Source organism: Aplidium turbinatum, chromosome 14, assembly GCF_918807975.1.
Source record: "Aplidium turbinatum chromosome 14, kaAplTurb1.1, whole genome shotgun sequence".
NCBI classification, from domain to species: Eukaryota; Metazoa; Chordata; class Ascidiacea; order Aplousobranchia; family Polyclinidae; genus Aplidium; species Aplidium turbinatum.
The window spans coordinates 16,744,582-16,765,795 of NC_137485.1; the positions used below are offsets into that span (position 1 = coordinate 16,744,582).

The window sequence follows — 21,214 nt, forward strand, 5'->3', positions numbered from 1 at the left end:
GAACATGGTGATACCGAAACATTGTGTACTAATTTAAAAACTTCTATCAAATCAAAAATTAATCTCCGTTTTTCCAACGAGAGAAGGTCTAGTTCAAACAGTCTTTGTTCATAGGTTAGGTTTTTCAGTCCATAAATGCATTTTGTTGCTCGTTGTTGCACCCTCTCTAGCAAATCAATGTCCCGAACAGAATGGGGATTCCAAGCCGCCACTGCAAATTCCAAGTGGGGCCTGATCAACTGTTTATATAATCTTAAAAAGACATGCTTGTCCCTGCTGACAAGTGTTCGTTTTAAAACACCCAGGACCATCTCCGCCTTTTTAACTGCATACGAGACATGGGTGGATGTTTTAAGATCAGTCGTTATCATAACGCCCAAGTCTTTTTCACTCTTTTTAGGGGCAATTGGCATGTCACCTAGAACATACTGATGCTCTAAGTTGCCATGACCAAAGTGCAGAGTGGAGCACTTGTCAACATTAAACTGTAGTTGCCAGGATTCAGACCAGTCCATTAACAATTTCAAGTCCGTTTGTAGCAGGGATGAGGCAAGACCGGGATCATCCCTGCTCAATTCTGTGTAGATTTTCATGTCATCCGCGTATTTCAACAAGGTGCTATGACTAATGTAGTCATCAGCGTCATTGACATAGGCAATAAACAGCAGAGGTCCAAGGCAACTTCCCTGAGGCACACCGGATATGTTACTTCATTGCTTATGATACAAAGTTTATTTGCAGTTTTTTTGTTTTTCACATCAAAAATAAGATAACAAATCAAGTATGACTTTAGCACTGTCATGTCCTCATATTGTTTCTTTCAAAGAAAAACACGGAGTTGCTCCTTTCCAAATTACTCAAAAATGGCTTGTCAACTGCAGCACTATGGAAACCAGACAGGTGTGGCCTTTGATAATGAAACGAAAAGTTAAATTGAATTGATTACTCCAATGTCAGTTATCGTATACACAGCATAACCAGAATCATGAGCGATGAGTTTAATGAACACAATACTTTCTCCATAAAATAGTGATGCACAGAAACCCTGTGCTTCAGTTTTTGTTATTCAGTAAACTTAAGTTCAGATCAAAGGGATTTTGTTCAAAATTTTCTTCTGTTTTAAACAGATTTGTTTTTATATTTATACAATCCAAAATATGATGATGTCATGACTCACATCAATTTACTTTAGGTCAGGGCCAAGTCGTCTATATGCCGGGTCTGCAACACATACTCTGGACGATTGCACACATGTCTCCATTGCATTTACTTTGGATGTTATGAAGGGTATTTGTCCGAAAGTGTTGGTTATATTTATTTAGTTAACACCATGTTTTCATTTCATACAAAATTCAAATAACACTGTGTTTTTTATTTATATATATTGTTCTTTATTGTAATAAATGTAGCTTATTATTTTGAAAAAGCGCTATAATGTTTCTTTTCTTGTATTTTACATCAAGAAAGCACATTCATCGACACGCCCAAGACACCAACCACTTCTTGGCTATGGATCTCAGCTATGGACAAACTTACTGCTTCTTGTGTCAAAATTATGTTTATGACAAAGAAATTGAATTGATCGCCCAAGTATGTGAAGTATAATGTATATTTTGCAATAGCTCAGTTTCTGCCTCGATAGCTTAGTTGGTTAGTGCGTGACTTCGTCAATGAAGAAGCTTCAAGCCTTCAAGATCAAGCGGCGCTGGTTCGACTTTCGGGGTGTGCACTTGAGCAACGTATTCTAAGGACTGCTGTCCATTCAGTGGCACCTAATGGATGGAATAATTCCCCGGCAACAACACCTCAACAATCGGAAACTTCACTTTGTCAATCTTGGTAACTGGGTCTGCATCAGTAGTTCAAAGCTTCTACAAGTATGCGAAACTGCCAGGATTAAGCTCTTAAAGCTTTCCCAGTTCGAGGATAAAGATCAAATCAATCAATATCATACATGTGCAGCATTGTGTATTTTTCTAATTTTAAGACCTTTCATTTCAAACGAACTTAATGCATACCGGTACTGAAATTCACTTTCAGATTTAAGTTTTAGCTTGAACTTATGATAATTAGTATCGTAAATCTTATTGTATGCAAGCATGTGCTGGTCTTGAAACACAGAACGCTTCATCTTTTCATTAATTTGAGAATATCGTGCTTTAGGTGTTCGCTGAGTTACTGTATCCCCAGCTGGAACAAATAAAATTTTGTGGCATAGAGTTAGATTGCACGGAGTTAGAAATCAAATGTTTTTTGCAAAGGTTTGGTTCTACAAACCTGCTAACTGGTGTAAGACGTGCTATTTAACTTGATTACAGAGATTTAAAGTTACTGCCCCCTGCAACAACACCTTGTTTTGAAGGACGAAAATTTGGTCTTGGGGATTTGCATTCCTCAAGCAGCAAAGCGCACCCTATAGAAAAATGAGATCAACTGACGTCTCAGACTGAGCTTGAAACTTTATGCAAATCTGCTGTCTGCACGATGAATACGCGGGAAATGTTATAGCTTTGGTTGTGATTTCTTTTTCAATTTCTTCACAGAAAGAATGGAGAAAGGTGTGCAGATTTAACGGATGGTGTGAGAGCCTGTTATCAACCCTGCCATACTGGGAGCCGTCAGGTAATTGCTCGTTTTTATTGGAAAGCTTGTTTTAAAATGAAAGAACGACTAATGGTTCCTCACACCATGAATTCATCGTTTATCATCAACAAGAACAATACGTTTAAAATAGGACAAAAAATGAAACGTTGAAGCTTTTCTCTGCACGGAGACGAATAACTCAGCTTAAGGTCTACTGGGCCATTGCCATTTACCAATGCAGCATTGGATCTCCCACTCAACGAACATGTTGATTTATTTCTTAGATGCTGAATTAGAGTACTTACGACTTAATCCTAAAAGACGTAAGATTGCAGAAGACAGCTACGTTGGTCTCCGGGGCCTTGTCAACTTGGGAAATACTTGCTTCATGAATTGCATACTACAGGTATTGCAGGCGGCTTGCGGAACAGGTTTGGTAACCTTGTTTTAGAATTTTCGATAATGTTCTAATGGACGTTTTTCAATCGAGAATAAACTTTATCTAAATCATATTGTACTGGACACACTCAGTAGACAAATGTCCTTTTACATAGTTTCAACGTCGTTTAGTAATTTGGAAGGCCGGCTTTTGTGTTGTCAGTGACTTGTCATAGCCATTAGCTCTGTGTAACATTCCATGGATCGACTGAGAAATCATTTCAAAATAGAGATTTTGCCATAGATATTCACTATTCAGATGTGAAATGTATGAATATGGTAATATGCGGTTAGCGATGTCGAGTGGAAACGTTTTGGTAGTAGCGGTAGCCGCCATCTCTTTCACGGGGATGGATCACCATGTTTTTTTTTTGCGTGAAAACACTTACATCAGGTCGACCAAGTTCAACGTTATTTAAACACTCAAACACCGCGCTGTTAAATTTAACACCAAACAGTTGTCTCTAATCTTCTGTTGTCTCAGGCATTTGTTCACACCCCCATGCTGCGAGATTACTTCTTGGCCGAACGACACGAATGCGAGAAGGATCGATGTTTGGTTTGCGAAATGACACATCTTTTTCAGGTAATGAAATTTTTACTTTCACTGCTGTTTTTGTACCATATGTGCAGACATAAGGGAGCCTGGCAGAAGATGAACAACGTCACAAAAACGTTGCTTTTTTGCATCGTTTAATCATTTGCGACAGTGGAATGACATGCTATAAGAAATTTTACTTGGGTTGGCCCCAGACAGCAAATCAACCGTTTTTTACATTGATTCAACGTCTGTGGACGTTGAATCAATGTAATTCAACGTCTGTGGACGTTGAATTTGTTGTCAGGAAAACTGCAACTGCCAATGCTCGGAAACTTTTCTCTTTTGTACTTACATCGTTTCAACGCTGCTGGATGGTCATGTTTTATAGTGGCGCAAGCTAAGTGCACGCTTCCAGCAACTTTGACTTTACGTTTGTGGAAATAAGTCAAGCGCTACTTTGATTTCTCGCCGAAGTTATCATCAGGGCAAGCGCAAACGTACCGTGTTGTTATTATTCATCATTTTGTTTTTATTTTAAAACATATCTTCAGTTTCAATATTTTTAAAGTGATAGATTGATTGAAGGAATGTTGGTTTTCGGACTGGGAAAGCTTAACTTTGAGAGCTTAATTCTAGCAGTTTCGCATACTTGTAGACTAAAGAGGCTCTAAATCACTGACGCAGGCCTGACCGCGAAAATTTTTTCCCTCGAACTTTCTGTCGCATTTGCATGTTTCTGTAAGTGTAGCCATTACTGGTTACCGCGCGGCGCGCGTAACTGTTTTTACCGATTTTCGCCCTCCAGCAGGCCCAAATGTAAACATTGAACTTGAGAAAATACATAGCCTAGAGACCACCTAGTCTAGTCAAGTTTAAAAAAGTTGAGAAAAGAAATTGATTCTGGTCACTAGTCTAAAAGTAAGATTTTCCGAATGGATTAAGAATTAACCCTAACTCATTAGCCCTAACCTTACATTTTTTGAAAAGTTTTTGTGCACTGAAAAAATTAATGTAGGCCCAAAGAAAAACAAATTGACTTCGATGGACGTCGAACCAATGTCCTCACGATTATGAGGCAAACGATGAAACCAATGAACCAAACGCGCCAACGAAAAATGATTACATTCACACGGTATAAATACAAACTCTATGCGAAGTAGCAACAAGTTCGTGGGAAAAAAAAATTCGCGGCCTGACCACCGAGATTGACAGAGTGAAATTTCTGCTGATGTTGAACTGTTGTAGTTTGTGAATTATTTCACCCACAAGGTGCTTCTGAGTAGAAACCTGTTCTTAAAATCCTTGGCTCAAGCGCAAACCCCGAAAGTCGAATCAGCGCCGCATCATCTTGACTTTTTCTTGATCTTTCTAATAGGTGTCAAGTTAAACCTCTTCAGTATTATTATATTTGTGTACGTAAAGAGCAAGCTTTACTTTATCAATGCAATGGGTTCGACACCGCTCCAGAGCACGCGGCTGCGTCTTGGCAAAGACACTTAACGGCAAGCCAAAATAAGAAAACCAGCTGACTCCAAGACTATATGTCACTTCGCTGCTTCCTGTCGTCTGTTGTATCGCATCTCTGATCGCAGTGTACTTGTGTTATCGCAATGGGCGCAAATAAAAAAAAACACGATTATTATTACCTAAAAGTAGACAAAATATACAATAACTTTTAGAAGTTCTACGTCGGCGAACCTACAGCGTACGTTCCCTTCCGTCTCCTCCACCTGGTGTGGACCAACGCCCGACACTTGGCCGGTTATGAGCAGCAGGACGCCCACGAGTTCCTGATCGCTGCTCTTGATCTTCTCCATCAACATCTTAGTGCCAGGTCGGAAAAAACAAACAACCTGAACAAACTATTTAACTGTATCATTAAACTAGTTATATAAATGTTATTATTATCGGGTTGAAATAAGGCTCAGACTTACGTAAAAAGCATTGAAATCTACGTTTCTACAATGTACAGTGACTCTTCCAACACCAAGGTTGGCAAAAGGAGTGGACGGTTGTCCGTCTCAAGAAATTCATCAGACAGCATCCTACTCAATCATTCGGACGAAGCCGCTAACGGGTCTGCAACTGCTGGTGACGACAGTAATGAGAGCGGGAACCCTTGCGACTGCATCATCGATCAAATATTCACCGGTGGGTGGCAGTCTGACGTCACCTGTCAGCGGTGCAGTGGAGTATCGACAACCATTGACCCGTTCTGGGATATTTCTTTGGATCTTCCAGGTAGGTTCTGCAGCTCTGGCAATGGACTGGAAACTTTAAATTACAATTTTGGTGGAGAGATAACTTTGTTGAACCATCTGATTGTTTTGTTTGTCGTCCAGGCTTACAGCCGGTGGTTGAAGATTTAGATTAAGTGGACGGGAAGGCAACGAAGCCAATCTTCGTGTCCACTTTCAGGCATGCCTTTAAGTGTCCTGCCAAAGACACAGCCGCATGCTCTTGAGTGGTGTCGAACCGGCGTCTTTTCGATTGCTGTTTTAGGGCTTTTACCACCACATAAGCTGATAAATCCAAACAACGACATGGCATATAGCATGATAAAAAGAAATCAACTAAAATTAGTTAGAAATCAACTTACAAAGACAAAAACGTTTGCATTTTTTTTTATCTAAGGTATATAATGTTATATGCCATATCGTTGTTGGGATTTATCTTTAATCTAATTCCATCTATAGAGTTTTGGTTTATTTTATTTTTTTGTAAAATTATATATTCGCACTGGCGGTATCATTAGATTTATTTTTTAAATTGAAACCACATTATATTTTTTCTTGTTTACCTTCAGGGTCAATGTCCAGTCCCTGGCATTGTATGTCACCTACTCAAACCTCTGCTCCTGGGATGGCTGCTTTAGGGGCCGCTCCTGCTCCTGGGTCTGTTAATGGGTCAGAACAACCTCCGATGTCATTAAAAGATTGTTTGAACAGGTAAAGTTGCGGTTTTCGACATCAAAATCCTTGTGGCATCTTTACATAGACGGAGTTGCTTAAAAGAGTGATGTCTGTGTTGTATAAATATTTCTGTGTTGAGGTAGCAAAAAGCTACTCAAGCCTTAAAGCAGCCGGCGGCCAACGCGGCCATGGCCGCTAAGTAGTGCTTGAATGACCGCCGGTGCTACCTCCTCCGTCGGCCAAGTTTGGCCGCCGGTGTCTTCTAGTCAATTATTTAATTTCGCAATAGAATGATCGTGGATTAAATGTCGAAAATATGTAGTATCAAAGAGTGACGCAGAATTAGGTCAGCGCATCATAGTCACTACTGTTGTATTGAATATATCCAGCTGCGATCACCAGCGCTGTAAGTCTTGTTTGCAATTCCCGATGTTTATTTTAACGAAGTGTTAATCCGAAGTGCTAATTTACATCGGCTGGCAATATTGTCGTTTTTATATCGATTCAATGTTGTCGGACATTGAATCGTTGTTAAAAAGGAGAACTAGGTTAGTTGACATCCGAGGGGAAAACACGTGTCTTCATAGTTGAGAACGCTGTGGGTTAGTGACTTCACACCCTCAATGTTGACATCATAACGGAATAAATGGTCAGGTTTTATGAAAGGCGGTATGCAGTTGAAACAATTTACTGAGCTGCGAGCAGTTAAAACAATTTAGGGTCGTTAGATGGTCCCGCAATACCGGATTACAATCCCGATAAAGCATTTAATGCGTGGTACAACGATTCTATTGCAGGACGTCGCCCAGACTTCAACAACGCTAAGTGATCATTTTAACATTGTTGCAAGTTTAATGCTATTTACTTGTGCTATCGTTATTGTATTTTGGCCTCCAAGCACGCAGATTTGGCCGCCGAGAAGGAGCTCTAGGTAGGCCACGATGGCTGCCGGAAAAAAACACGAGTTTTAAGGCCTGCAGTACTGTACTTACTGAGAGAAGATTTCGCTTGTTTCCAACTTTCTCCGACCCTTAAAACCAATGATGAATCATGTCTCCTATAAAGTCGTTCTTCTTGTTTTAAATCCAGAAATTGTGCTTTTGATTCAGAATTTCTCAGTGTTTCTCAACTTAAAGAATAATCTTTGCGGTTCACAGCTTGGACATGGCGTGGAAAGGGATAAATATATTAAAATTTTTATTACAAATTTTTTGAATCGTTACCCTCAAAAGAAATTGAATTCTAATTTACAGAAGGTATTGGCTTTTTTTCGCTGTCAAGACTGCTTTAACGACAAACGGAAATGTCACATGTTTGAAAACGATCTTGGCCGGATGAAGAAGCTTTTTTGATTTTAAACATTTATAAGTTTCTTCGCTGTAGCGCATGTCGGTCAAACATGTATCGATTTCCTATCCAACTTAAGACAAAGATTCTTTAATATTGCATCATAACAAAAAACATTACTGTTTCATTATTTTACGCAAGGTTTACAAGACCTGAACACTTGGGAAGCAGCGCCAAAATCAAGTGCAGTCGTTGTCACAGTTACCAAGAATCGACCAAGCAATTGACTTTGAATAAACTTCCAATCGTGTGTTGTTTCCACTTGAAAAGATTTGAACACACTAACAAGGTGAAAAGATTTTCTTAGCTTATTATTTTTAGGTTAAGTTTATGGGTTTCGGATTGAACCCCGATGGCAAAATCTATGGTTTATTTAAGTGTTTATTATCCTTCCCATTATAAAAAAAAAATTATACCACTTTGCTGATATTTTGTACATGTTCATTTCACAAGTACACTTGTTTGACTTTTAATTCTCCCCCAGTCTCGTCGGAAGATTCCCACCTACATATCTTTTCCTATGGATCTGGACCTAAGTCCCTTCATGGCTTCCAGAAGGAATACGAGAGATGAAGCCAGTGTGGATGACGCTTTGAGGGAGAACAAGTGAGTTGCTGTTTGTGCTTTGTTTTAACATTCAAGTTTATTTTTTATTTCTTTGCCACCGAATCATTTCTGCAGCTTCGTAACTCGAATGTTTCACGAAACTTGAAGTAAAAACAAAATTCATTGCACTGGATTTTATTAATTGTATAACACTTGGGTCAAAGATGTGTTATACATAGACTTTATGTGTGTGTGTGCAACATGCGTATGATGTTAACTCGTAGCATAGGTTTGAGATAAATTCGACTGATAGTTGCTAAAATCATTCGTTGAATTTTACCCATTTACTGGATTTTACCCACAAAAAGAATAACTCAGGATACACGACTTTATGGCGCGGTGCGAACACGAATGAAGCCATCCCCAGGCTGCAAGACGCGAATGACGCAATGCCCGATTGACGCAAAACATGAATGACGCGAGGCTTGGTTATTTCTTATAAAATCTAAAGTTGTTTTTGAATACTTCAATCTGTGATGGCTGCTTTGAGACTATCAATACTATACAAGTATCCTGGACAACAGCTTACAAACTCTAGAAATAGGCTACTTTTTATGTATTGCGGCACTCGAGTGTTACGTCATTCCTGCCTTGCGGTATTCGAGACTAACATTATTCGTGTCTTGCGGCCTAGGTATGGCGTCATTCACGTTTGCGACATTCGGACGGCGGCAAGAAATCGTGTATCGATTTCCTCACACCTGCTTTGAATTTTTACTGAGTCATGCTAAGTTAGTATAAGTGAAGAATTGACCTTGAAGAAGTACGTGAGTCACAAAAAAGTTTTTTTGAGATATAGAAGGTTTTACAATGCGTTAGCAATTGAATGGGTTAGACCAGGGGTCACCAAGTGGCGGCCCGCTGGCCGCATGCGGCCCGCCACGCTGTTTTGTGCGGCCCGCGGAAGGTATCAGCGCACAAGTATAACCAAAAATACTTTTTCTTAAGGAATTAAAGAGCATGAACTCAAAAAATACTTTCCGGGAAGCATATTTTCGCTTTGCATACGATTCCACCGACCTACCAATCAGATTGTAGTTCTAGGTAGGGGTCGTTTAAAATTATTCCAATGCGATGTACAATTGTACAGCCACACTGTCCCAGTAGTTGATTAAAATGTCTGCTTTCGAATTTCGAAAATGTCTGTGAGCATAGGGTTGCGTATTTTAAGTTTGTGAATGTCCTGTAAACACTAGTGTGCGTTTCACCGTTATTGGATTTCACGAGCACTCGAGCAGTGTTCCTTTATGCAAGTTTTTGTTGGCAAAATAGGTCGGTGTGCCAACTCAATTTATAATAAATTGGAAAAATATTATAAATAAATTTAAAGACTTTTTCTTGTATTATGAAAATATTTGGCTTAGTACTGCAAAATGTTGTTAACAATTTCTGCCATGCTAATAAGCACCGCAAGTGACATTTGTTTAATAATCAAGGAAAGACGGTTTTATAGACTCTCACAAAAAGGATGAAAAACCAACTCATTGCTTTTTTATAGGGAACACTGTTCATGAGTTACGAAAGAAACGTTTTTTCGGTGATTTCCACAAGCGTTTGTTTCATGGTGCCTGGTTTCTTTCTCCCTGTTATTGGAGCCTATTTTTTGCTGATATGTTTGCAGGTCACTATTGTTGCCTGTATTGCGATGTGTCAAACATTTCCATGTTTACTGAAACTGTTAATGGCAAGATATCTTTTGTGAAGCGAAGTGACAACACCACTCTTTGCTTGGCGATGAATATTCTGATGAAGCCGCTCGCCTCGTTATACGTGCGCAAAACAAGTGGCCTCGTTTATTAGGCAATGTTAAAGAAGTCAAAAGTGTTGTTAAAGGAGCTTGGCCTGGCAGTAGCGTTGTTCGACTAATTTTGTTGCTGCGGTATTCTAAGATTTAAGAACATGTAACGCTGGATACTGGGTACGAAATGCGTTCTTTTTTAGCATAAGAGTCAACCTAACCAAAATTTTATTAGTGCGGCCCGCCACAGCTCTCCTAAGTGCCAAAGTGGCCCGCATGCAAAAAAAGGTTGGTGACCCCTGGGTTAGACGATATAGTACTGGGTTGGTGTAATAGAAATCAATTTGCTTACGATATAAATTTCTACGTTGGAAGATGCCATGACTATAAACTGCACAATTTCAGCATTGACTCAAAATTTCAAAATTGCAACTGAAGTGGTTCCTAAAGCCAGTGTCTTCAATTGGGATGTACACGTCTTAACGGCTGCGCCATAAACAAAAAAATTTCATCAAGGAGGTTTGAAACTATGTCTCAGCTGCAGCCAAAACCATCCAAGCTGCTTTAAATTTTTCAGTTACACTTTAAACACCACCAAACGGCATTTGCATTGTAATGCGAATCTCCATGGGGTGGTGATATAGAGCTGGAACAAGGGATTAAAGTAGAACTTGCCCTTGAAGTGAAATGGTTTTTAGTTGAGTTTTGATTTGAAAAAGCGTCGCGTCCTATCCACAAAGTATATTTAGCAATGGTTCCGTTAAAAGAAGGGAGCAAAATAAGTTGCACGAATCTTGAAACCTCCGACAGTTGCTTTAATGAACTGACCAATTTGAGACTGACCCCTATGACGCCAAAATGTTTGACTCGACAGTCGCTGATAAGTTACGACTGCGTCTCCGGCACTCGTTACCGACACGATAAGCGAGCTAGCAAACGTTGTCTTTTTTGCATCGTTTCAACGTCGTCAAATGTTTTAACAATCGTGTGCATAAAAATAGCAGGTTTGGAACATGCAAACTTGCAGTTTAATTGCAAAGTGTCCACTATAAATCTCGATTTTCGGCTCTTTTTGTTTCTGCGACAAACGACTATCCAGCCCACTGTGTATATCATCTCCAAGTTTTTCTTCTCACCATGCGTCTCCTTCACCATATTGGACCTTTAGCGATCACTTGATGCAGCTGATTTTATTCTTTATGGACATCATCAACTCGAAAAGAACGGCTCTCTGTGGCGTTTATGCCCTTACGTAGTCACCACTCGTTGATCTTAGCTGCTATTTTCGTCTTGCGATATTACCGGTAATTGAGAGGAATATTTGGCTGAATAAAATTGTCAGAACATTAACAGGAAATTTTCAAATAACATGATATGCTTTCTTCTGGTCCAAACTAAGCTGAAATATCTCAAGGTGTATAAGGTAATAATCTGCTTTTATTCCGACGTTTCGTCAATCAGACACGACTAAATTCTTCAGGGCTAAATGTCATTTACACTCTTTTTCTAGTTTCAAATTTGCGCGCGATAATTTTTGTCTGGAAGTTGAATTTTATTTTACATGTTTGGTTGGTTTACGCTTTGTTGTAACATGGTCCAGTGTTTTGCCATGCTAGACAGGTAGTCACTACCTGATCTAGCCCCTGGAAGAAGTCAGTCGTGTTTGATTGACGAAACGCCGGAATAAAAGCAGATTACCACCTTATACACCTTGAGATATTTCAGTTTAGTTTGCACCAGAAGAACGCATATCATGTTATTTAACTAAATGCTTCGTGAACAGAGCCTCATTCAATTTTTAGGAATTTTTTAGCAAACAATTTAAACTAAGATTGTGTTATGACTGTATCGTTCCATTGCTGAGAGCAGTAGAGCACGATGCTGTGCAGTACTTAGTGTATTTTCTCGAAACTGCAGCTGGTTTTGAATTCGGCAATTGTTGAGTTACGTCGTGAGCTATTCGGTTGTGCATATACTAAGCAATTTACCACCGATATTTTAACTAGGAAACAACGCACTGGTGTATCCGTTATTACTTAACGATCCAGTTCACTAATCTGTTAGCGTTTGCTACGCTTTATCTTACTCTGGTTTTATAACAAACCCCATAGTCTGCAAAGTACCGTGTCTCTTGCTTCACTTTGGTACGAATGATTGAAAGTTTGTACTTCCCCTGTTTCTATTCTTGTTTTTCTTTTTTTAGTTGAATCACGGGGGTTAGAAATTGATACGGGGTTAGTAAAATCGCCAATGGTTATGGTCGTCGTTACGATTTTACTATTTTTTGAACCAGTCAGCGAATCATCCCGGTCGTCAGACCACTCGGCATGCGACAACTCAACAAGTGCTTCAACTCAGCAATTCCATTTCAGCCACTGCCAAGTCATCATCATCATCATAATCCATCGTCGGTTTGTTCCCCACTAGTGGGGGTGGCCGATTGTTTTCGCGCAGCAATTGTTCTAATCCCTTCTCTCCATTTCACCCTGTCCCTTGCATCTTCCTCCTTCAGTCCGACTTTTTTAAATTCATCCTTCACTTGCCAAGTCAGCAAATGAAATTTATATGCTCACGTCGGACTTGCTTGGTCATCGCTTGCTAAACTGAATTTGCTGGCTTTTGACATGCCAAGTTTCGGCTTGCTCAATTGTTACTTTCTTCTCACTTTCATCATTTACCAACTTCAGCAATGCTTCGCGCTGTTCAGAAGAATTAAATGTTTAACGAATATTCCAACCAACATTGCTTTAGGAATTGTGAAGAATAATTAATTATTATTGTTATTCTTGCTACAAATCGACTGCCGAGAAACATATTGCTTGAGGAAGTCGGCAATGAACTGTCAAAAAATACTGAGTTTTTTTGGGTTCTTAGTTCAAACTTGTTTTGTTAATTTGTAGACAATTCAAGCCATAAAGCTTTGTGGCTATCTTTACGTTTAGGAACGTGAAAATTGATTTGAGACTCTCTGTCGTTATGAAGGGAGAAAGTTTATGTGTTTGTATGGCAGATGTCAGTGTCACCAAATAAAAAAAGCATTTAAAACCTTTTTCGATTATCGCCTGTCATTAATGTATCACTTTTACGTGAACAACGGGTGCAATTTTGTATTAAATGCACCCGGAGAATTTATACTTCTTTGAGGATATCTATTATTTAGCCATGTTATTAAACTGCCAAAAAGTCCCCAACACAACGTACCGCAGTAAGCAGTTGATTGTCGTGATTGCATCAAATGTGCATGGATGATTGACAGCGTCTTCCTTTTTAAACAAAATTACCCAACTCAGGCTTGGCATACTAACTACGCTGCAGATTATATAAATACACACACTAACACAGTATCGAAAAAGCTTTTTCTTATTAGGCTTTAAGAACGGATGTTGAGTACTTTTAGGGTGCTGTTAGGTCCAACTCGGTTTGGGGTTTCTTCTATCACAATATTTTTGAAATTTGATAAAGAAATTTTGTTGAATTACCTTTGTAGGGTAGTGTTTACCTGTGTAATGCAATAAATATAATCGACACGCTAAGCATTGAACGTGGTCATAAAAACAGCAAGAAAGCTTTTTTTTTTCATCATTTAAAGATACGCAAATTGAACAAATAAATACAAAGCCTTTGTAATAAACAAATGAAAAGGTCAGGGGTGTGCAAACCGTGGCCCGCGGACCAAATGTTGCCTCGAAGTTTTTTGCCCGCGCTATACGATTGTAATTCATGTGTCAAGTTTGCGACGTTTAGTAAACATATTTTTGTTTGGTAACCCGACAAGTTCAACCAGTGTGAAATCAAGCAAACAAATCTTTACCCATCCCTTGTCGGTAGCGTTGACAGGGGTCTAAGGGATACTTTTGGGCCCGAACCCGGAATAATTTTAGGGGCCCGTTCTTTAGATATAGTACTTTTTCTTAGAAGTGTCTTGATTTGGGGGCGAGGATCTCATTGGTGCTGGGCCCAAATTATCTTCTCAATGACCCTGTCCCTTGTAGTTACATCATTTGATTGCTGTCCCATTTTATCTGTGGTAGTCTATTTCTATTCGCTCGCACTTAGCGCAAAACTTAAACTAATTTTAATCATCCGCGTGTTGAAACACCAGAAAACCAAATTGTCTTCTGTTTTGTCGTTGAATTGCTGTGTGAACAAGGAGTGAACCTCCGTACGCTGAGCATCTTGTTGCTGTTCTCGCTATCCGTGCTCCGTCTGAAGGGGTCTTATAGCTAAGCGCGAAGGGGCTGCGCTGTCATTTGTTGCGTGCACAGTCGTCATAATTTATTTATTTGTATCAGACAATGTTGTCTAAGTAAACAATAGATATTTCCAGTTGTGGCCCGCGGACCAAGCTGGTTATGTGTATTTGGCCCAGCAGTGCTGTAAGTTCACGCACTAGGTTTACATCAGGCCACAACAAGTTCATTTGTGAAGTAAACAACGATTATGCTGCTAAAAGGGAAACTCGATCTAATGCACACGAAACTTTGTTTCAAAGCGCAAGTCAAAACGACTGGTAACTACTTGTTGTTACATTAGCGTTTTTTGTTTTGATATGCTGCAATCGACACGTTAACCTCAGCATTATGCACAAAGCACTCTTCCACTGGAAATGATTTAATTATCGCTCCACAATCGACATGAAACTGCTTCCCAAATTTGATTACGGGATGATTATTATCGATTTTCACTCTGCTATAATTATTGCATACAAAACGGCAATTATCTAATTTAATGCGGTTGGTTTTCAGATAATTGCTCTTTTGCAGCAAACTTTGCAGCGATTTTCTTGTCAGCATAGCTTATGGTTATCTCTGTGTTGATTTAAATCAGAATGGGATATTATTGGGTGTTGCGAATTAAATTTAGAAGGTCTAATATAATTGTAAAACGTCGTCGCTCATACGTAAGCTACTACGACCTAAGGCGAATTCGGTGCTGAGCTTTAAAATCTTGCCCATTGTTAAGAAAGGCGAACGAAAGAACGAGATGTTAGTCTTCATAATGAATTGTCATTGCGTTTTTCTCGTGTGGTTGTTGGAAGGTTTTCTAAATGACCAGATGTTAAGCTTGGCCGGTGTTAAATATACACTGAAAATTTGAAACAGTTTCAAGTTCAACCCAGCAAGCAGATCAATCGTTCTTTATATTGATTCATGTGACATTGAGTCATTCAAATAGCAATAAATTGAATCATTGCATAAAAGACTGATTTTCTGGCTTGGAAAAGTACCTGCGGTTTTGACATTTTTAAGCGTAATAGTCCGTGGATCACAAAAGCAAACAATTAGTTACTGATCACTGATGATACCCATATAGTAGATCAACGACTGTTGACTGTGTCTCCTCAATTGAATTTCAATTAACTAGCTACTGTTCCCAATTTGTTGTGAAGACGGTTACCCACACCACAACTACACAAGTATGGCCACTGTTGGCGGCCAAGCTGCTGCTCATAATGTTGACACAACCCCATGTGCAGCGGTGGTTTTCCACATAGCCGCTCTTCCTTTGCGGGATTATTTATTCCAATTTGATAACACCCAAAGCAACCAGCATTGTGGTGAAAAATGGAGTATTTTATCAATACGTTGCATTCAGATTTTGGTCCAACGGTGAACTGATGCCATAGAGATCGGGAAGGGTGGCATAAGATTTGTTGTATTTAATTGGGAAAGTTGAATTGGTTTTTCTCCAAGAAAGTAATGCCATTGATGGCTAGAAAATTACAGCGGAAAAAATATTCAATTTACGAAAAATATGACTCGTGAGCTGAAATTTTATGGTAAATTGTCAACTTAGCGGCCCATATTTATGCAAAAATGCACATTTCCATTTCCGAATCATAATGCAAGTGCAACACTGTTTCTCTGTCAGGTGCCAACAACAAAAATTTAATTTACCTGAAAACTGGCATTTTGGGTCGCACTTTTCATTTTATTAATTTTTGGTGAGCTGGTTCGCTTTCCCTACTCCACTCTACTTTGTACATAATTTGATCTTCAAGCGAATTGCTGCTTTGGTAGGCAGAAATATATGCACAAGTTTATTTGGCATCGATGTGACGTTGTCGAGTGTTCGATCAACAAAAACTGCTGTAGCAGGATATGAGGAAGTTGCGCCATGGCTTGAAGCTAGCATTGTTGAAATAGCTTACTCAGAATTGCAGCTGGCTGCAGTACCGTTTCTGGTTGAGTAGTTCTAAGTCCTGGTGCAGCACCGCTTGGGAATTGGCTAAATGGGTTCTTTTTCTCTCATTCAACGTCTGCAGTCGTGAAATTAATGTAAACCAGACGTTTTTTTCCCTTTGAGATTTTTCGCAACAATCGTCGTCTTGCAACATCGCTGTTGCAATAATTCAATTGCCTCTCAGGCTAACTGACCTTAAACTTTAAGCTTTAAATGGCCCCAGGGCAGTATTTATGTTGCCGTTTCTTCGAAATTTTCGTTGTAATCATGCTTGAATATCGGTGCCTACTTTCTTGATATACGAAATGACTTCATTAAACTATTTTTTGTTGTTACCTAACGAAATACCGCATAGTTTCGTATTTGCATACAACTACAGTAAACTGATCACATGCATAACAAAAGCGCTGTCAGGGTTTAGCTAAGACGGTGCTATCTTTTTTTATATTATTTTCAAATGCGAGTTGTACGTACAGTATTTGATACTGGTTTCATGTTACAGTTCTGACTTCAATAAAAAAAATTATCAACTCCACATTTTTTTTGTCATTTACAACATACTTTCTATCTGTTTTTTTTTTCGCTGAGGCTTTTCGGTCATTTGTCCGAAATGACTTGAAACAATTCGGTCATTTTTTATTTATTTTGGTCATTTTTTCTGATGAAAACCTTATTGGATATTTGTATTAAAATTCGTATTATCACAAAACTGCTTCATTTATGTGGCTTAATTTATTATACAAATTGTTGCAATTATAATTTGCTTTTAAATATATTTTTTGAAACTATTTTTATTAAGTCTACCTTACTGTGAAATTATAAATGCATTTAAATCGCCAAATATTTTATTTCGTTTTTAATTTTTGTGAAATCTTGATAAATTTCAACTAAAGTTGATCAATCACTCCTTGTCTAAAAAATAAATAGTGCGTAGCCTATGATCCCTGGTATTTGATTGTACTTAATTGTATCTCACGTTGGACTTCATTTTTTTCCCTGAATTCATTTGGTCACACTAAGCCGGTTTCCTGAACTTTTCACTTTGCTAAATCTTTATTTTGTGACGTCATAATTTCGTTAAACTTTCAAACTGAAAAGTTTTGGAAACTTGTCAGTTGTCACTATTTTTATTGTGTGTAGTACTGTAAAGTTTAAATCGCCCTTGTTGCAAGTGTTCAACTGTTCATTGTACAGTAATATTCGGCCTATTTTTTCTTTTGTTAAAGAGAGGGATTGGGCTTGTTTTGTTGAACTTCAGCTCGTGTTTAAAATCGCCCTTGTTGCACTGGCAAGTGTGGATTGTAATTGTAGCCCTATTTTTGTACCGTTTTCGCATAATTTTTTTTTTATCTTTTCTATCTCATTTCCAGGTTTTGTGGCTGTGAAAATTAAAGATAGTGACATCCCAACACTGTTTTTGCATATTTTAAACCTTTTGGTTTTGCCATCTTTCCCTTTTGTTGGTGCCAAATTCGTGAGTTTACTTTGCCGTTCTCTACATGTTTGCGCCAGCAATGAAAAATAAATTGAATATTGGGCTGCTATATTTCGTCAATTACGTGCAAATATTGCAACTGAGTATGGGTCCACTCTTCACTATTGCTAATTTCATAGGCAGTTTTCAGAAAAATGATGTTTTAGTCTTTATGACTTTTTTTGGCTGTGTTCACATTAGCTTTTGGAGCTTAACTCCTCAATTTGTTTTTCAAGGTACTCGCTTTTCGCCGTCGTCAACCACTTGGGATCCCTGCAAAGTGGTCATTACTCTGTGTTCGTCCGCCAGCATCGCGACCAGTGGTTTCAATGCAACGATTCCACCATTTTGAAAGCTAGCATCCATGACGTCATGCAATCGGAAGCATATTTACTTTTCTACCATAAGCAGTATCTGGAATACGAATAGCTCGCTTCAGCAGCTTTCTGCATCTGAACAAAATGCGACGAGATTTTGCTTTTGGAAAACCTTGGCCAACGAATGCCAGAGTGTGTCTCAGTTCAAATCATATATTTATTTCTTGAATTATTCGTTCTTTTTGCAGGTGCCTGACCTTAGTTACTGTAATACTGTATTAAATCAATCAATGCTTGCACCATGTATTTTTTGTATTGAGAGATCACAGTGAAGAGTACATTTAAAGGTCAGATTAAACAATACCAAGAATTAGAACGGCAGGTACTGCGACAGACAAAATTTACAGAGGTCTGGGATGAAGTCAGTTAAGTTGGTGGAACAAACATTTAAGCGCACAAAATTGTTTTAGTTCGTAAGAAAAAAGAACGGTAGTACATTAAACTATTACAAGGGCAAAGTGTGACAATATATACAAAACGTATATCAAAAGCGGAGACATAAGAGTTTGTACCCTTGTCTATATTTTAGCAGCTTACCTTTTCCACACCAGGCCTTCTAAACAAACAGGCGGGTGACAGCATATGGAGTATGCGACAGAGCACTTAATATTTACACAATTGACTAAACAAGCACTGTTCGAGTTATGGGGAAACGCCCCCCACGTTTAAAGCAGATCACTACAAAGAACGCTATTGCAGCAATACAAACAATCATTGCTTGCATGCAATATGTGAAGGGTTCCAATACTAATCCAAATTAACGACTTGTGCGCTTGCCAAAAACCCCATTTATGTTATGTTATCATTAGCACAACAAAGTTAACGACGAGTACAAATAAGAAAAAAAACGTGGAACAGTGTGGTTTATCGTTCTGGGTTGGAAAGGTGTCGAGCCCTGTCGCTCAATATCCCGCTGGAACTTGAAGGTGCGGTGCTTTCATCAGTGCTCGTCATGCTGTCGTTAGAAAAATGGCGAACTCTTGATAGAATGTCGATTGAATTTTTATTGGTGTCGGTTTCGTCTGAAGATTTTCCAAGTTTGGTGCAGGTATCAGAACTTGTTAATCCAACTCTGCAGAAAGATTTTATGCTTGCTGTGAAAAGGTTGCTTTACAGTCGAACGCGCGCAAGCAGCGTACGCAGAGGTTTGCTACAGTACTAACTTATCATTACATTACTAATTAACTAATCACTAATAATTACATCACATATAGTTATTACTCTAAAAAGTTACTAATAATTACATATCATGTTGAAATTAAAACATGCCAGTCTTGTAATACAATATCCAATATATCACTCAATTGTTATATACATGAATTTGCAACAACAAAAATATGTTCCACTATGCCAAATGCTTTTAGCTTGAGGAAGCTTACAATTCAAATATGACTGAATTTTTGTGCAGCTTACACTTAGCATGAACAGCGTTTGTGTAACGTATCACAAGGACCACAGTACATTATTCCACTTACCCATCATGACCCAGAAACATAAATTTGTCCATAAAAGTTCCCAGCCATGACTTTTGCACTGTAAGAATAATAATGATAATTGTTATCAGTAATAACAATAATACAACGTTTCACTAATAAGGAGTAGTCACAAAATACTCTTCGTCATGTAGAGGAAAAACAAAGTCCTATAATATTTGAACAGCCTAACACTTTATCACAAAAAAGTCCTTTGAGTCTATCGACTAGGATACTGAATAAGTAGGTAATCTAATTTTAGGGCAAAAGTGTTGGATACACTCATTCCAGTGCACCCTTTATTGGCACTTACAGGTTAAACATTTTCAAACAACTGCATTAATCTTAGCTTGGTGCCTCATAGAAGTAGCCTATAAAGGACATACTGTATATTATATAAAGAACATAAAAAAATCATAACAATATATATAAGGACATATATAAAATCAACATTTTATCATGTAGCCCATCTGCCCATGCAATTAATGCAGTTCCCACACAGTGGGCATGTGAAGAACCATGCTTTTACTAACCTTTTTCTGGTTCAGGAGGTGTGGTAGGTAAAGGTTTGGCAGGAGGAGCAACTTCTTTTTCTGTTTCTTCTTGATGACAAGTGTGTGTTGCAACATATGCATTAATACTTGGTACACAAGACATGGTGATTTTTTTTATTTGAAATAAAAACAAGCACTACAGCTCACATCTAGGAAAATGTAATATCATACAACAGGTTCCAAGCATAACACAACCTTTACAGAATGTAGCACTAAAAATCAAAACGTGATAGACAAATAAAATGTGTCTCAATTTTGGAGAGTTTACATTCTTGAAATAGCTGGCCAACCATGTTACAGCATGTGAAAAAAAAACATGTTTATATCATAAGACCTATCACTGTATTCATTTTAAGGCTGTGGCTACATTTCCTCACACAAGTGTTGCCAGACAATGAATTTTGCCTCAATTTGAAAAAAGTTTAAAGCTGTAAAAGACAAAACCTTGTGATTTGAAAAATTTTGCAAGTCTTAGGCAAAAACATCCCTAACCTTTACTCTTGCCCTAACCCCAACCATAATCCTAACTCTGGCAACACCTGCACAAAACAATGCTTTTTGATCGCAACCAAGGCAATTAACATGGAAAAACAGCTACTTCATTGTTTTAATTATGGTAACGATCTTGCTAGGTCAGTAACAAAATATTGTTGAACCTGTCAAGATCTGTTGAAATATCATATGATCCCATTTTGTTACTTTTCTTCATATCCTTAAGACCCTAACCCATATGATGCAAACTTTTTATGCATTTAATGGCTTACATGTTCTTTTTCACCAACATATTATAGGCGTGCATGTTACTTTTCGCCAATTCCTAATGCAATATCACCCAATACGCATAATGGTACCGGTACTTGAACAGCCCCTACCTGTAACATGTTATGAAAATTTATAAAACCATCAAAGTATTGTATTGTACATCCATAAAAATTAGCTTTTTTGATAGGAGTCTATTTCTTGAGCCTATAATGATGTTTGAACTAAAA

At 38.4% G+C, this 21,214-nt stretch overlaps 2 protein-coding genes across 3 annotated transcripts; one reads left to right on the forward strand and one right to left on the reverse strand.

Annotated features, from left to right (window-relative positions):
* Positions 1-746: 746 nt before the first annotated feature.
* On the forward strand, positions 747-18,422 carry LOC145782809 (ubiquitin carboxyl-terminal hydrolase 22-like). 2 transcript variants are annotated; one of them, XM_082594572.1, is made up of 12 exons: positions 747-900; positions 1,193-1,287; positions 1,464-1,590; positions 2,544-2,622; positions 2,868-2,989; positions 3,506-3,607; positions 5,242-5,396; positions 5,535-5,803; positions 6,369-6,510; positions 7,963-8,110; positions 8,306-8,427; positions 18,059-18,422. In XM_082594572.1, the coding sequence occupies exons 1-12, from the start codon at positions 784-786 to the stop codon at positions 18,249-18,251; spliced, it is 1,671 nt and encodes a 556-aa protein (XP_082450698.1). In that variant the 5' UTR covers positions 747-783; the 3' UTR covers positions 18,252-18,422. The 2 variants fall into 2 exon arrangements, with proteins under 2 accessions (XP_082450698.1, XP_082450700.1); XM_082594574.1 differs by lacking the exon at positions 747-900 and having other exon boundaries at positions 1,265-1,287; positions 1,468-1,590; positions 18,059-18,420.
* Positions 18,423-18,426: 4 nt separating this feature from the next.
* Positions 18,427-20,760, reverse strand: LOC145782810 (uncharacterized). Its single transcript, XM_082594575.1, has 3 exons — positions 20,205-20,760; positions 19,675-19,732; positions 18,427-19,271 (listed from the first exon to the last, which is right to left on the reverse strand). Exons 1-3 carry the CDS (start codon positions 20,326-20,328, stop codon positions 19,064-19,066), a joined length of 390 nt encoding a protein of 129 aa, XP_082450701.1. The 5' UTR covers positions 20,329-20,760; the 3' UTR covers positions 18,427-19,063.
* Positions 20,761-21,214: the final 454 nt, after the last annotated feature.

Excerpts from the sequence above, each read along its gene's own strand:
- LOC145782809 (XM_082594572.1), top strand. The coding sequence starts at position 784 with ATGACTTTAGCACTGTCATGTCCTCATATTGTTTCTTTCAAAGAAAAA. Across the intron at positions 6,511-7,962 it reads TTAAAAGATTGTTTGAACAG|GTTTACAAGACCTGAACACT; the intron begins GTAAAGTTGCGG and ends ATTTTACGCAAG. Across the intron at positions 8,111-8,305 it reads GATTTGAACACACTAACAAG|TCTCGTCGGAAGATTCCCAC; the intron begins GTGAAAAGATTT and ends ATTCTCCCCCAG.
- LOC145782810 (XM_082594575.1), bottom strand. The coding sequence starts at position 20,328 with ATGTCTTGTGTACCAAGTATTAATGCATATGTTGCAACACACACTTGT. Across the intron at positions 19,733-20,204 it reads ACCTCCTGAACCAGAAAAAG|TGCAAAAGTCATGGCTGGGA; the intron begins GTTAGTAAAAGC and ends TTATTCTTACAG. Across the intron at positions 19,272-19,674 it reads ATGTTTCTGGGTCATGATGG|AGTTGGATTAACAAGTTCTG; the intron begins GTAAGTGGAATA and ends ATCTTTCTGCAG.